Genomic DNA, 15,940 nt, shown 5'->3' with positions numbered 1-15,940 from the left:
CGGTAGCGAGTCAGCGAGCCTCACACGCTGGGCCGATCCATGTATGAAGGTGCTAGAGGCGAGCGGTTCTTTCGTCTCGCTGCGGCCCTGCGGGCAAGACAAACAACGCGGCCCACGTGGAAGCCTCGAGATCTTGGTAACACGTGGACGGCTTCGAACCCGGACTCGAGGATCGCGCCGCCGCCGCCGCCGCCGCACCCGTCGATCGCGCCGCCGCCCGCGCATCCCGTGTCCACCCACCCACCGCGCCCGCTCTCTCCGAGTCGTCCGTCCTTCCTGGTTCCTCCATACTCCGCTGCCTCTCAGGCCCGTGCCCCTCGCGGAAGAAAGGTATGTATGTGACCCGAAATCCCCACGCGATGATAAACCCTAGACCCTAGGAGGTTGCTCTGTGTAGATCGGTCGCGGCGGTTTACGGACGGGCGGATTTTGAACTCCGCACGTAATGTCTTGCTTCACTTGGCAAAATGTTGATCGGTCATTTCGAGTCGGAGATGGAACTGGCCTAATTTATCATTTAATTTATTTCACCCTTTTGTCAAATTTGCATCCCATATTCGTTTTTTTGCGGGGATATTCGTTATATATATCATGAAGACCGGGAATCTGAAGCTAGGACTGTTTCCAGTCAATCCGCAGTTTTCGGAATACTTCTTTTGTTCTCGAGGATGCAAATCTCAGCCTGTACCCTGTATTTGCCACGAGTACTTCTGTACATGGAGCATAGGATGGTTCTAGGAATGAAAAATATTAATTATGCTGAATGCTGTTTTGGGCTACTGCATTGGATGCTTTGTATGCCTGTCGATCCGGTCTAATAAGAAAATGAGGGTACGAGTTCCTAGGCCCCAGTTGTGTAGTGGGGTAGTAAGAGCATCAACTATTTAAACTACGAAATTTTCTTGACACTACACATTTGAGTATCGATTGAGGAGCAAGTCGCATGTTCTTAGTCAATAACCGTAACTGGGCACAACCTTTAGTTTCACACTGAGAGTGAGTGCCTGTTCTGTTTTGCTTCTTTCGGTTTGAAATGTTAATGTCAAGAGTTGAAACTTTTTTAAAGTGGTCTTATTGAATGGAAATTTGAGTGCTCGAAATCCAGATTTGATTGCTTGCACGTTTTGATATCTATAATTGGACTGTAAAAGAAGGGTCATGTGCTATGTTCCCGATGAGCCCATGTCCAGGCTCCCCTGTTTGGCCACCAGAGATGAGCACGCACCACAGAGAAGTAGGCAACCCTCACATTCTAATTGTAAATGTTTACACCGTCTGTGTCATTTAGACTTAAGTTGGACAGAAAAATAGTGAGAACCGATGTGTGCTATTAGTTTGCTTCCATCTTTGTGCCCACTCTGAAGAGTATTGTTGCTTTATAATATAAAGCGGGGGGAAACCCTTTTTCGCACTCTGAAGAGTATTGGTATATGCTTGGAACTAAACAGAATTATACAATGAACTTCCGCTGGCTGATCTGAGTTGGATCATCCTCTGCAGCCAACTTCTCTTCGGAAATGGTGTACTGTTCTCACTGTGATGATGATTGCCCATATGTAAAGGATCCTGACAACGGGTTCACGTAAGACCTTCATTTTCTCGTCTTTCACTATTCTTCTAATCTGCTCCCCCCATTCCAAAATGCAAGACATGTTTTGATTTGTTAAAAGAAAGTGGCATGTGACATAAAATTTGATACTGTCATCACACTCGTACAAAAAAAAAACCTTACTTACTATTGCGATTTTGGATGGAGGGAGTATTAGTTGTTCACAATAGATTTGTGTGAACACAGCTGAAGCACTTTTGCACCTGTGTCCTTATGTTATTTGCCATGTTGATTTCAGATGTTGTGGAATGTGTGGCAAGGTTATTGATCAGGATATGTATACTGACGAGCCTACTTTTGTCAAGGACTCCTCGGGACAGGTTGGTATTGCTACCACACTTTACTTATATTTAGTTTCTTTGATTGATTTGATGTGTACCTGTTGGTTGCTTTGTTTTGAATGTGTATAGAGCCGGCTTAGTGGACACATTATAGGCATTGCGAAGGGCGGTTCACTATCCCGTGAAAGAACTGAAGAGAAAGGTATTTCTTTCACCACATTTTCTTTTTATCATATCATGCATCTCACTGGGGGAATCGTGTTATGGTTTATTTGACCAGGGAGAGACGAGATCTGGCAGATTGTCCATGGCCTGCATGTGAGTGGTGGAGATGATATCATTTGCACTGCTCATAACTTTTATAAAGTATGCATCCTTGTTATCACACAAACATTTTCAAAAATGGTGGGGTATTTTTCATATGTTGATATTTGTCCTTTTTTAAATGTAGCTAGCTCTTGACAATAACTTTACTAGGGGCCGACGAACAAGTCATGTTGCAGCTTCTTGTCTTTACATTGCTTGCCGGTAAGCTTTCACCTAATTAGTCCCTTGCTTTATTGAAAGCCTACTTATCCATTGGAAATATTTCTTGTTCAAACATCACCTTCTCCCATTCCACTTCGGGTGAGCCTCTGTGTATTCTATGTTGTACTCCCTCTGTTCCAAATTACTCGTCGTGGTTTTAGTTCAAATTTTGAACTAAAACCACGATGAGTAATTTGGAACGGAGGGAGTATTTATTATGATTGGACCAGGGGCTCATTTAGGGGCTGCTTCGTTTGATGCCAAAATTTGGGCAAGCCCAAAATTTGCTACCAAATTGCCTTGCCAACCTTGAAAAAGTTGCCATTGCCAAATATTGGCTTGCAAACCAAGGATGCCCTTAACTTCTTAGTGAAAACCTGCAGAAGTGTGCCTTCAGTAGAGTGTCATATTGAGAAGTTCATCAGAGAGCAAGAAATGAAACTAAGTGTTAGACCTTTCAGCCTGAGCATTGATAGATGTGGATGACACTAGGAGAGTTGGGACAATTTTCGTTGGTTTATTTCTCACACAATGCCATGCCAACCTGAGGGGTTGGGGATACATATTTATAGGCCGTCCTTGATGGTCAAGAACAGAACTCTATCCTAACAGCCAGTCCTTGATGGTCCAGGACTTTATCCTCCTAACTGCCACAAGGACCATGTGCTGCAGCCCCACAAGGACCCTAGTACACAGACTTATCCATCATTCTCCCCCTAAGTCTTGTACGTCGTCTTGTGGGAGAGTTGAATCATCCCAATCCTGGAGCAAAGTTCGAGGAACTTGACCCTCCCAAGGGGCTTGGTGAGCAGGTCTGCGAGCTGATCCTTGGTGTTGATGTAGCTCGCCTCGATGCTCCCTTCTTCCACACAGTTGCGGATGAAGTGATACCTCAGTCGGATGTGCTTGCTCCGTTCGTGGAACACGGGGTTCTTTGCCAGGGCCAGGGCGGACTTGCTGTCCACCAGGAGCTGCACCGTTCTGGTGTCTTGAACGAGAAGATCACCAAGCAGTCGAGCAAGCCAGAGCGCCTGAGTACAGGCGGTGGAGGCCGCTATGTACTCAGCCTCACAGCTGGACAGGGCCACCACCTGCTGCTTGACTGATTGCCAGCTCACGAGACACTTGCCGAGGAAGAGGAGGATCCCGCTCGTGCTCTTGCTGGTGTCGATGTCGCCGGCGTGGTCGCTGTCGCTGTACCCGACGAAGTGTGCCGCCCCAGGGCACCTAGGGTAATGGAGGCCGTGGTCGAGGGTCCCTGCTATGTAGCGGACGATCCTCTTCACTGCCTGCTGGTGTTCCGACGTTGGTCGCTCCATGAACCGACTGACATAGCCGACGGAGAATGCCAAGTCCGGCCGTGTGTGAGTGAGGTAGCGAAGGCTCCCCACAAGGCGTCGGTACTGCGTAGCATCCACTTCCTCCGTCGTGCTGCCGCGACTTAGTTTCAGCCTCTCCTCCATCGGAGTGAGAGCTGGATGGCAGTCGGTGAGCCCAGCTAGCTCAACGATGCGCTTGGCGTAGGCAGACTGTCGAAGCGCGATCCCGGAGTGGTCCTGGTGCACCTCAATCCCTAGATAGAAGGAGAGGAGCCCTAGGTCACTCATCTGGAACGTGGCCTTCATGTCTTCCTTGAACGCCGCCACCTCTGCATCTTTGGTGCCGGTGATCACCAGGTCGTCAACGTAGACGCCCACCAGCAGGGCATTTCCTCCACTCCCCCGTCGGTAGACGGCAGCCTCATGCGGGCTCTGCTCGAAACCCATCTTCTTCAGCGTGGAGTCCAGCTTGGCGTTCCACGCCCTGGGTGCCTGCCGCAGGCCATAGAGAGCCTTGCGCAGGCAGAGCACCTTGCCCTCCTGGCCGGGAATCGTAAACCCCGGTGGCTGATGCACGTAGACTTCCTCCTTCAAGTCGCCATTGAGGAATGCCGACTTAACGTCCATGTGGTGGACACGCCAGCCCTCCTGGGCAGCCAGCGCAAGGAGAAGTCGCACGGACTCCATCCGTGCCACGGGAGCGAAAGCGTCGTCGAAGTCGACTCCTTCCTGCTGCAAGAAGCCTCGGGCCACCAAACGAGCCTTGTGCTTGATGATGGCGCCGGCTCCATCCCTCTTCAGCTTGAACACCCACTTAAGGGTGATTGCGCGGTGACCTCGAGGGAGATCAGCAAGCTCCCAGGTGCGGTTTTGCTCGACCGCATCCATCTCCAACTTCATCGCGGCGCGCCATGCCGCGTCTCTCTCGGCCTCTGCAAAGGACCGTGGTTCGCCGTCTTCACACACGAGCTGTAGCTGTGCCTCCAGGTCACGTGGCACCAGTCCTGGCACCGGCTGGTCGCCGAGCACATTATCCATCGTACGGTACCGCAGCGGTTCGCCTCCATACCATGCGTCGACCCGCTCCTCGTCGTGAGTGAGCGGGGAAGCGAACTTCATCGGGTTGTGCTCTGCGTGAGCTGGTGCTGATGAAGACGAGCCCGGAGTGGCGACCGCCGGGGCTGGAGTATGCGGCGTCGCCGGTTGTGGTGTCGTCGGTGTAGCAGGCGCCGGAGTCGATGTAGTTTTGGGGGCCGGGGTAGACGTGCCCGGTGAAGAGGAGCTGCTTGCTCCCCCAGCTTCCTTGAAGTGAGCGTACTCGACAATGAAGTCGTCATACGTCGGCGTCGAGCCGTCGTCCACCGCCTTGTCCCATTGCCACCCTCGCCCTTCGTTGAACACGACGTCTCGCGCTGTGCGCACACGTTGTGTCTTTGGGTCGAGGATGCAGTAGGCCTTTGAGCCCTCCGCGTAGCCGATGAAGACTCCCGGAGTGCTCCTGTCGTCGAGCTTGCCGATGTGGCCGAGCTCCTTGGCGAACGCAAGGCAGCCAAAGACCCGCAAATGAGAGACCGCCGGCTTCCGCCCATGCCAGGCCTCGTACGGAGTTCTGCCGTCGAGTGCCTTAGTAGGAGAGCGGTTGAGGATGTAGACGGCCGTTAGCACCGCCTCTCCCCAGAAGACAGCCGGCATCCCTCTCTGCTTGAGGAGAGCCCGAGCCATCCCCACAACCGTCTGGTTGCGCCGCTCGACGACGCCGTTTTGCTGCGGGCTGTACGGCGCGGAGTAGTGGCGCTGGATGCCCTCATCGGCGCAGTACGACGCGAATTCAGCCGCCGTGAACTCGCCGCCGTTGTCAGTGCGCAACACGCGCAATTTGCGGCCGCTCTCCGCCTCCACACCAACCTGCGCGCGCCTGATGGCGTCCGCTGCTTCTCCCTTACTGCCGAGGATCATCACCCACATGTAGCGGGAGAGATCGTCGACGAGCAGCAGGAAGTAGCGTCGACCTCCTGGTGTGGCTGGCGTCACCGGGCCGCACAGGTCTCCGTGCACGAGCTCCAGCTTCTCCTTAGCCCGAAAACTCGCCTGTTGGGGAAAGGGGAGTCGTCTCTGCTTTGTCAGTACGCAGATGTCGCAGAACTGCTCCACATGGTCGAGGCATGGCAGGCCTCGCACCATCTCCTTGGCACTTAGACGCTTTAGGGCCTCAAAGTGAAGGTGCCCAAAGCGCTCATGCCACTGCCACGCCTCGTCGTCTCGACGGACAGCGAGACAGACCGGTTGTGCCACCTGCACATCAAGGACGTAGAGTCGATTTTCACCTCTGGGCACCTTGGCGAGAAGGCGACGCTGGCGATCCCAGATGCGTAGGACCCCATGCTCAATCAGCACGCGTGAGCCGTTCTCATCCAGCTGTCCCAAGCTGATGATGGAATTCCTTAGCGCGGGGATGTAGTAGACACCGGTGAGCAGCCGGTGCTCTCCCATCTTGGTGGTGAAGATGACGGAGCCGACGCCCTTTATCTCCACAGCGGAGGCATCCCCGAACTTGACGGAGCCTCGCGCATCGGAGTCGAGCTCGGCGAAGAATTCCCTTCGACCGGTCATGTGGTGGGTGGCGCCGGTGTCGAGGCACCACCCCGTAGCCTTGTCCTTCCCGGAGCCATCGCCGAGAAGAGCATGTGCTTTTGGCTCATCGAGGTGGATGAAAGCCTTTGCGACTGGAGTCGCCGAGGGTAGCTCAATGTTTGCATGCGCCATGAACAGAGCCGTCTCCTCCTCCTTCTTGTCACCAAGGCTGGGATCCCACTGCTCCCGAGTTAGGAGCAGCTTCCCGCCGGTGGTGACGGGCCCCGAGGGGGGCTGTGGCTCGTCGGTGTCGACGACCTTGAGTCGACCTATCGCCTCCTCGATCGTCATCGTGGAGAGGTCCAGCAACGACTCGATCGAGCGAGCCATCTGCTTGTACTTCTCGGGAATGCACCGAAAAAGCTTCTCGACAGCTCTCTCCTCGGTGTAGGTGGCATCGCCAAACTTCACCATCTTCTGCAGCAGAGTGTTGAGACGGAGAGCAAAGTCATCAACGTCCTCACCTGGCTTGAAGCCCAGGTTCTCCCACTCCTTACGAAGTGCCTGCAGGGTGGACTTGCGAGCACGGTCGCTGCCGATGCGTGCTGCGGCGATGGCGTCCCAAGCCTCCTTGGCAGTCCGCTTGTTGGAAAGCGAGAACTGCATCTCGGGCGGGACTGCGGCAATGAGGGCGTCCAGCGCCCGTCGATCCTCTAGGTGGTCGACGTTGCTGTCCTGGACTGCCTCCCACATGCGCCGCACCTGGAGCCTGACCTTCATGATCCCGGCCCACTCGACGTAGTTGGTTTTAGTGAGGGTAGGCCACCCAACACTGGAACCAACATCCCTGACCACAGTCCGGACCTCGTAGAGGCCGCGGTCCTGGTCGTTGCAGCCGCCGTCGCGGTGCGCGCCTCCACCTGGAGCGCGGGCGTGCTCGGCTGCCCACTGCGCCGTCCGCTCCTGCGCCACTTTGGCGCGATCTGCGTCGGCGCCGTCGTCCGCAGGCGCGGAGCTGCTGGAGCTGCCGGGGCTGCCGCGGAGTGCCTTGGCATCCGCCGTAGCCTCACGGGCTGCTTCTGCTGCTGCTGCTGCTTCTACCTCCGCCCTGGCTGCTTCTACCTCCGCTCTGGCTGCTGCCAGCTCCGCTGCAGCCAGCCTCGACACTCTTGCCGCCGCAGCAGCCGCTGCTACAGCCGCTCGCTCACGCTCCTCTGCCACGGTGCGCTCGGCCTCTTGCCGGCGCCGCATGCTCGAGGTAGCCGTGTGCTGAGAGCGACCTGCAGACATGGCTCGCTGCAGGGGGGCTGTTGCGTGAAGAGGAGGCTGATGAAGACGAGCTGCTGCTCGACAGTCCGGAGGGAGGAAGGTAACCAGAGGCAGACGGAGCAGCTGCTGCTACCGACTTGGGCTGCTCACAGGAAATGCTCAGGGTGCAGGTTAACGAGGCTCTGATACCACTTGTTAGACCTTTCAGCCTGAGCATTGATAGTTGTGGATGACACTAGGAGAGTTGGGACAATTTTCGTTGGTTTATTTCTCACACAATGCCATGCCAACCTGAGGGGTTGGGGATACATATTTATAGGCTGCTAGCCAGCCAAGGCATATGCTAAGATGCTGCTAAGATGCCAGTCTAAGATGCTAGTCTAAGATGCTAACTGACAGTCCTTGATGGTCAAGAACAGAACTCTATCCTAACAGCCAGTCCTTGATGGTCCAGGACTTTATCCTCCTAACTGCCACAAGGACCATGTGCTGCAGCCCCACAAGGACCCTAGTACACAGACTTATCCATCATTCTCCCCCTAAGTCTTGTACGTCGTCTTGTGGGAGAGTTGAATCATCCCAATCCTGGAGCAAAGTTCGAGGAACTTGACCCTCCCAAGGGGCTTGGTGAGCAGGTCTGCGAGCTGATCCTTGGTGTTGATGTAGCTCGCCTCGATGCTCCCTTCTTCCACACAGCTGCGGATGAAGTGATACCTCAGTCGGATGTGCTTGCTCCGTTCGTGGAACACGGGGTTCTTTGCCAGGGCCAGGGCGGACTTGCTGTCCACCAGGAGCTGCACCGTTCTGGTGTCTTGAACGAGAAGATCACCAAGTAGTCGAGCAAGCCAGAGCGCCTGAGTACAGGCGGTGGAGGCCGCTATGTACTCAGCCTCACAGCTGGACAGGGCCACCACCTGCTGCTTGACTGATTGCCAGCTCACGAGACACTTGCCGAGGAAGAGGAGGATCCCGCTCGTGCTCTTGCTGGTGTCGATGTCGCCGGCGTGGTCGCTGTCGCTGTACCCGACGAAGTGTGCCGCCCCAGGACACCTAGGGTAGTGGAGGCCGTGGTCGAGGGTCCCTGCTATGTAGCGGACGATCCTCTTCACTGCCTGCTGGTGTTCCGACGTTGGTCGCTCCATGAACCGACTGACATAGCCGACGGAGAATGCCAAGTCCGGCCGTGTGTGAGTGAGGTAGCGAAGGCTCCCCACAAGGCGTCGGTACTGCGTAGCATCCACTTCCTCCGTCGTGCTGTCGCGGCTTAGTTTCAGCCTCTCCTCCATCGGAGTGAGAGCTGGATGGCAGTCGGTGAGCCCAGCTAGCTCAACGATGCGCTTGGCGTAGGCGGACTGTCGAAGCGCGATCCCGGAGTGGTCCTGGTGCACCTCAATCCCTAGATAGAAGGAGAGGAGCCCCAGGTCACTCATCTGGAACGTGGCCTTCATGTCTTCCTTGAACGCCGCCACCTCTGCACCTTTGGTGCCGGTGATCACCAGGTCGTCAACGTAGACGCCCACCAGCAGGGCATTTCCTCCACTCCCCCGTCGGTAGACGGCAGCCTCATGCGGGCTCTGCTCGAAACCCATCTTCTTCAGCGTGGAGTCCAGCTTGGCGTTCCACGCCCTGGGTGCCTGCCGCAGGCCATAGAGAGCCTTGCGCAGGCGGAGCACCTTGCCCTCCTGGCCGGGAATCGTAAACCCCGGTGGCTGATGCACGTAGACTTCCTCCTTCAAGTCACCATTGAGGAATGCCGACTTAACGTCCATGTGGTGGACACGCCAGCCCTCCTGGGCAGCCAGCGCAAGGAGAAGTCGCACGGACTCCATCCGTGCCACGGGAGCGAAAGCGTCGTCGAAGTCGACTCCTTCCTGCTGCAAGAAGCCTCGGGCCACCAAACGAGCCTTGTGCTTGATGATGGCGCCGGCTCCATCCCTCTTCAGCTTGAACACCCACTTAAGGGTGATTGCGCGGTGACCTCGAGGGAGATCAGCAAGCTCCCAGGTGCGGTTTTGCTCGACCGCATCCATCTCCAACTTCATCGCGGCGCGCCATGCCGCGTCTCTCTCGGCCTCTGCAAAGGACCGTGGTTCGCCGTCTTCACACACGAGCTGTAGCTGTGCCTCCAGGTCACGTGGCACCAGTCCTGGCACCGGCTGGTCGCCGAGCACATTATCCATCGTACGGTACCGCAGCGGTTCGCCTCCATACCATGCGTCGACCCGCTCCTCGTCGTGAGTGAGCGGGGAAGCGAACTTCATCGGGTTGTGCTCTGCGTGAGCTGGTGCTGATGAAGACGAGCCCGGAGTGGCGACCGCCGGGGCTGGAGTATGCGGCGTCGCCGGTTGTGGTGTCGTCGGTGTAGCAGGCGCCGGAGTCGATGTAGTTTTGGGGGCCGGGGTAGACGTGCCCGGTGAAGAGGAGCTGCTTGCTCCCCCAGCTTCCTTGAAGTGAGCGTACTCGACAATGAAGTCGTCATACGTCGGCGTCGAGCCGTCGTCCACCGCCTTGTCCCATTGCCACCCTCGCCCTTCGTTGAACACGACGTCTCGCGCTGTGCGCACACGTTGTGTCTTTGGGTCGAGGATGCGGTAGGCCTTTGAGCCCTCCACGTAGCCGATGAAGACTCCCGGAGTGCTCCTGTCGTCGAGCTTGCCGATGTGGCCGAGCTCCTTGGCGAACGCAAGGCAGCCAAAGACCCGCAAATGAGAGACCGCCGGCTTCCGCCCATGCCAGGCCTCGTACGGAGTTCTGCCGTCGAGTGCCTTAGTAGGAGAGCGGTTGAGGATGTAGACGGCCGTTAGCACCGCCTCTCCCCAGAAGACAGCCGGCATCCCTCTCTGCTTGAGGAGAGCCCGAGCCATCCCCACAACCGTCTGGTTGCGCCGCTCGACGACGCCGTTTTGCTGCGGGCTGTACGACGCGGAGTAGTGGCGCTGGATGCCCTCATCGGCGCAGTACGACGCAAATTCAGCCGCCGTGAACTCGCCGCCGTTGTCAGTGCGCAACGCTCGCAATTTGCGGCCGCTCTCCGCCTCCACACCAACCTGCGCGCGCCTGATGGCGTCCGCCGCTTCTCCCTTACTGCCGAGGATCATCACCCACATGTAGCGGGAGAGATCGTCGACGAGCAGCAGGAAGTAGCGTCGACCTCCTGGTGTGGCTGGCGTCACCGGGCCGCACAGGTCTCCGTGCACGAGCTCCAGCTTCTCCTTAGCCCGAAAACTCGCCTGTTGGGGAAAGGGGAGTCGTCTCTGCTTTGTCAGTACGCAGATGTCGCAGAACTGCTCCACATGGTCGAGGCATGGCAGGCCTCGCACCATCTCCTTGGCACTTAGACGCTTTAGGGCCTCAAAGTGAAGGTGCCCAAAGCGCTCATGCCACTGCCACGCCTCGTCGTCTCGACGGACAGCGAGACAGACCGGTTGTGCCACCTGCACATCAAGGACGTAGAGTCGATTTTCACCTCTGGGCACCTTGGCGAGAAGGCGACGCTGGCGATCCCAGATGCGTAGGACCCCATGCTCAATCAGCACGCGTGAGCCGTTCTCATCCAGCTGTCCCAAGCTGATGATGGAATTCCTTAGCGCGGGGATGTAGTAGACACCGGTGAGCAGCCGGTGCTCTCCCATCTTGGTGGTGAAGATGACGGAGCCGACGCCCTTTATCTCCACAGCGGAGGCATCCCCGAACTTGACGGAGCCTCGCGCATCGGAGTCGAGCTCGGCGAAGAATTCCCTTCGACCGGTCATGTGGTGGGTGGCGCCGGTGTCGAGGCACCACCCCGTAGCCTTGTCCTTCCCGGAGCCATCGCCGAGAAGAGCATGTGCTTTTGGCTCATCGAGGTGGATGAAAGCCTTTGCGACTGGAGTCGCCGAGGGTAGCTCAATGCTTGCATGCGCCATGAACAGAGCCGTCTCCTCCTTCGCCTGTGCGACGTGAGCCTGGCCTTGTCGTGGTTGCCGACACTCATTGGCCCAATGGCCAAACCGGCCACAGTTGTGGCAACTGTTGTCTTGTGCCGGCCTGGGCTTGCCAGCGGCGCCGTCCTTGGCGCCTCCGCGGGCGTCACCTTCGGCACGTCCTTGTGCCCTGCCCGGGGGGCCTCTTCGCGCCTTACGCTGCTTGCCACGCTTGCGGCCGCCCGTCGAGGAGGAAGGCTCCCCCTTCTTCTTGTCACCAAGGCTGGGTTCCCACTGCTCCCGAGTTAGGAGCAGCTTCCCGCCGGTGGTGACGGGCCCCGAGGGGGGCTGTGGCTCGTCGGTGTCGACGACCTTGAGTCGACCTATCGCCTCCTCGATCGTCATCGTGGAGAGGTCCAGCAACGACTCGATCGAGCGAGCCATCTGCTTGTACTTCTCGGGAATGCACCGAAAAAGCTTCTCGACAGCTCTCTCCTCGGTGTAGGTGGCATCGCCAAACTTCACCATCTTCTGCAGCAGAGTGTTGAGACGGAGAGCAAAGTCATCAACGTCCTCACCTGGCTTGAAGCCCAGGTTCTCCCACTCCTTACGAAGTGCCTGCAGGGTGGACTTGCGAGCACGGTCGCTGCCGATGCGTGCTGCGGCGATGGCGTCCCAAGCCTCCTTGGCAGTCCGCTTGTTGGAAAGCGAGAACTGCATCTCGGGCGGGACTGCGGCAATGAGGGCGTCCAGCGCCCGTCGATCCTCTAGGTGGTCGACGTTGCTGTCCTGGACTGCCTCCCACATGCGCCGCACCTGGAGCCTGACCTTCATGATCCCGGCCCACTCGACGTAGTTGGTTTTAGTGAGGGTAGGCCACCCAACACTGGAACCAACATCCCTGACCACAGTCCGGACCTCGTAGAGGCCGCGGTCCTGGTCGTTGCAGCCGCCGTCGCGGTGCGCGCCTCCACCTGGAGCGCGGGCGTGCTCGGCTGCCCACTGCGCCGTCCGCTCCTGCGCCACTTTGGCGCGATCTGCGTCGGCGCCGTCGTCCGCAGGCGCGGAGCTGCTGGAGCTGCCGGGGCTGCCGCGGAGTGCCTTGGCATCCGCCGTAGCCTCACGGGCTGCTTCTGCTGCTGCTGCTGCTTCTACCTCCGCCCTGGCTGCTTCTACCTCCGCTCTGGCTGCTGCCAGCTCCGCTGCAGCCAGCCTCGACACTCTTGCCGCCGCAGCAGCCGCTGCTACAGCCGCTCGCTCACGCTCCTCTGCCACGGCGCGCTCGGCCTCTTGCCGGCGCCGCATGCTCGAGGTAGCCGTGTGCTGAGAGCGACCTGCAGACATGGCTCGCTGCAGGGGGGCTGTTGCGTGAAGAGGAGGCTGATGAAGACGAGCTGCTGCTCGACAGTTCGGAGGGAGGAAGGTAACCAGAGGCAGACGGAGCAGCTGCTGCTACCGACTTGGGCTGCTCACAGGAAATGCTCAGGGTGCAGGTTAACCTGGCTCTGATACCACTTGTTAGACCTTTCAGCCTGAGCATTGATAGATGTGGATGACACTAGGAGAGTTGGGACAATTTTTCGTTGGTTTATTTCTCACACAATGCCATGCCAACCTGAGGGGTTGGGGATACATATTTATAGGCTGCTAGCCAGCCAAGGCATATGCTAAGATGCTAGTCTAAGATGCTAACTGACAGTCCTTGATGGTCAAGAACAGAACTCTATCCTAACAGCCAGTCCTTGATGGTCCAGGACTTTATCCTCCTAACTGCCACAAGGACCATGTGCTGCAGCCCCACAAGGACCCTAGTACACAGACTTATCCATCACTAAGATGGCTATGATCAAGCTAAGCTTCTACAGAAATATGCATGCAAAATTCTTCTAAGTACATCGAAAGTACAAAGGTGAACATGGTTCCATGCGCACCCGCATGAATAGTAAATTTAAAAAAGAAATAGAAAAATCCAAATATTCTGAAATTTTGGGGTATTTGGTTGACCATTCTACTCACGTATGAGGTTTCGTGAAGAAAAGACACCTGTGTGGTATTCTTAGTGTAGAAAATACAATCAGAACCTTACTATTCATCAAACAGTGTTTTTAATATAGCTTCGATTGTCATTTTTGCCCGGAATATCATATCACAGATGTCATTTCTTTGTGAAACTCATACGCGGTATACCGGTTGGCATGTATGTATGTTACAAACAATAATTCAGATTTTTTGATTTTTCTAGTATATTTTTTGAATTTACTACTCATCAGGGGTACACGCACTTATTTATTTCTGAAGTTCAACAATTGCCGTAACACACTACAAGTTCAAGATAAGTCTCATCCATTCTGGTTAAATATTTTTAACTTCGACCATCAATATATAGAAGGGTGGGTGCCTAGTGCCTACCCTGTTCACATAAAACTGGTACCAAAAGAATCATCAGGAAATGCACTTTCATAGTGCATGCCTAATATAATTCTAATTAGTATATCGTTTTTGTGTGATAGGAATTAGCAGTCAAAGTGGCACCTTGTAGACTTGGGTCATGCCCAATAGAAGGCACGACACACTTATGTTTCATTTACCACTGTCCAAACAGTCATTTTTTCTGTTTGCTTCTTCAGTTTTTCTTGTCCCTGTGTCGCCCTTTCATGCTTGTGTCGATGTTTGCTCCCTGTACAATGATTGTCGTTTTGGTATCTTTAAGCTATTTGGGTAATACTAATGTCCATATTCAACTAATTGTTTTGTCAGGCGAAGTGAAAAACCCTATCTTCTTATTGATTTCTTGGACTATTTGCATATAAGTGTGTAAGTACTCACATTCTCATGTCCTTCATCTTGCAGTCTTTGTTGAAAGGGCTCATCTTGATTTATGTTTCAGATATGTCCTAGGTGCTGTTTTTCTGCAGCTTTGCCAAGTTTTGCTACTCGGAGAACACCCAATTGTTCAAAAGCTTGTAGATCTTAGCCTTTTCATCCACCGTTTTACCGAACGTAAGTTGACATACATGTGCATTCTTATCTTATATAAGATACACAAAACTTTTAGTTACATGCTTATACATTAATGAATATCAAAGCATTTACAATTTTTCACGTGTCTCTTCTGTTTGTGAAAAGGTAGTTCTTTGTGGGGTATGCCTTCTAGTCTGGATTTCTTGATTGTGTTTGTGATAAGGAAGCAAATGTTATGAAGTCTAGATGTTTGCTTCTTTTGCATTGAAGATATAAATGGATGCGCCTTTCTCCAAGAAGTATAACACCTGTTAATCATACGTTATCAATTTCAAATTCTATGGTTGATGGTAGCATATTCAGAATAATGTATATATACATGAATCACGGGAGCTATGTTTGCTCGCTTTAATGGTCAATATTTTCTGTGCCTGTCAAGGATTTCGAGTTCTGCCAAGCAATATAGCCTTCATAGGGAAGGCTAGACAATTACATCGGCTAGCAAATAGAATCAATGTGCTTTTAATTATTTGCGATTTTGCTTCATTGTTGGTAATGTGTAGGTTTATTGGGGAAAAGGGACAATGCTGTCTCGTGCACAGCTTTACGCATTGTAGCTAGCATGAAGCGAGACTGGATGCAGGCTAGTATCGTCATCATTCTAGTTTCTTATTTAGGTTCTTTTGTAAGGTTGTAATAGCTTGTCCTATGTCGCAGACTGGGAGGAAGCCAAGTGGTTTATGCGGTGCAACATTATATATAGCTGCACTTTCTCATGGATATATGTACACCAAGGCAGATATTGTAAGCCCGGATGCTCCGGATGGATCAACTTATTTGCGAATTTTGTCCTTAATGTAATTCTTTGTAGTTTTGGCATTTATTGCGCACATGCAGCACTAATAAGAACATATATGATGTGTCTATCCTTTTGCTGGTTCCTGTGCAACCGGCGAACATGGCACACAATAGCATGGAAATTTCTGAAACATATTTACAACATTGATAGGACATGCTTCGAAGGAGCAAATTTCAAATCAGCATGGGATCCACACATCTGGAAACAAAAGGGAGAAATCATGTGAATAGTAGCTACTATTACTAGCATAATTTGAAATCAGCTAGTACAGTGCACATAGCCTTTTTTTTTTTTGGTTTCTCAAGTGTGCATTGAGTTTGGATTTTGAACTCTTGTTACTTGGCAGGTGCATCTTTTGTCAATGTTCTAAAACTGTATCAGAATTTTTTGTGATGTTTTGGTGGTGCTATTGTATGTTGGTGGCGCAGTAGCATTGTGTAAGGTAAGGGAGCGGATATGTGTAATGTAGGCTTGAATATGAAATGTCACTAATCATGTTTTATCTTTTTCAGGCTGCTGTTGTGCATGTCTGTGAGGCAACACTATTTAAGCGCTTGATAGAGTTTGAAAATACAGATTCTGGTAGCTTAACGGTATGTATGTTCTCATGAAATAGCCAAATGTTGGTTTTCTATTGTATA

The 15,940-nt window shown here is 53.9% G+C and overlaps 2 protein-coding genes across 2 annotated transcripts in view; both read left to right on the top strand.

The window, feature by feature from the left end:
• Positions 1–109: 109 nt before the first annotated feature.
• Positions 110–15,593, top strand: LOC123067709 (transcription factor IIIB 90 kDa subunit). The gene is made up of 10 exons (XM_044490392.1): positions 110–330; positions 1,501–1,582; positions 1,848–1,929; positions 2,020–2,092; positions 2,171–2,256; positions 2,342–2,418; positions 14,237–14,293; positions 14,367–14,479; positions 15,004–15,083; positions 15,158–15,593. Exons 2-10 carry the CDS (start codon positions 1,518–1,520, stop codon positions 15,299–15,301), a joined length of 777 nt encoding a protein of 258 aa, XP_044346327.1. The 5' UTR covers positions 110–330; positions 1,501–1,517; the 3' UTR covers positions 15,302–15,593.
• Positions 15,594–15,755: 162 nt separating this feature from the next.
• The window catches only part of LOC123050114 (transcription factor IIIB 90 kDa subunit), a 38,626-nt gene continuing 38,441 nt past the window's right edge, over positions 15,756–15,940 (top strand). Inside the window, exons 1-2 of the mRNA XM_044472984.1 lie at positions 15,756–15,764; positions 15,812–15,892. Coding sequence (XP_044328919.1) covers positions 15,756–15,764; positions 15,812–15,892 — 90 coding nt within the window. The remainder of the gene's footprint in view (positions 15,765–15,811; positions 15,893–15,940) is intronic.

Source organism: Triticum aestivum, chromosome 1A (assembly GCF_018294505.1).
Source record: "Triticum aestivum cultivar Chinese Spring chromosome 1A, IWGSC CS RefSeq v2.1, whole genome shotgun sequence".
NCBI lineage: Eukaryota > Viridiplantae > Streptophyta > Magnoliopsida > Poales > Poaceae > Triticum > Triticum aestivum.
The sequence above is the reverse complement of the archived record's forward strand: the minus strand, read 5'-3'. Positions and strand labels throughout refer to the sequence as shown.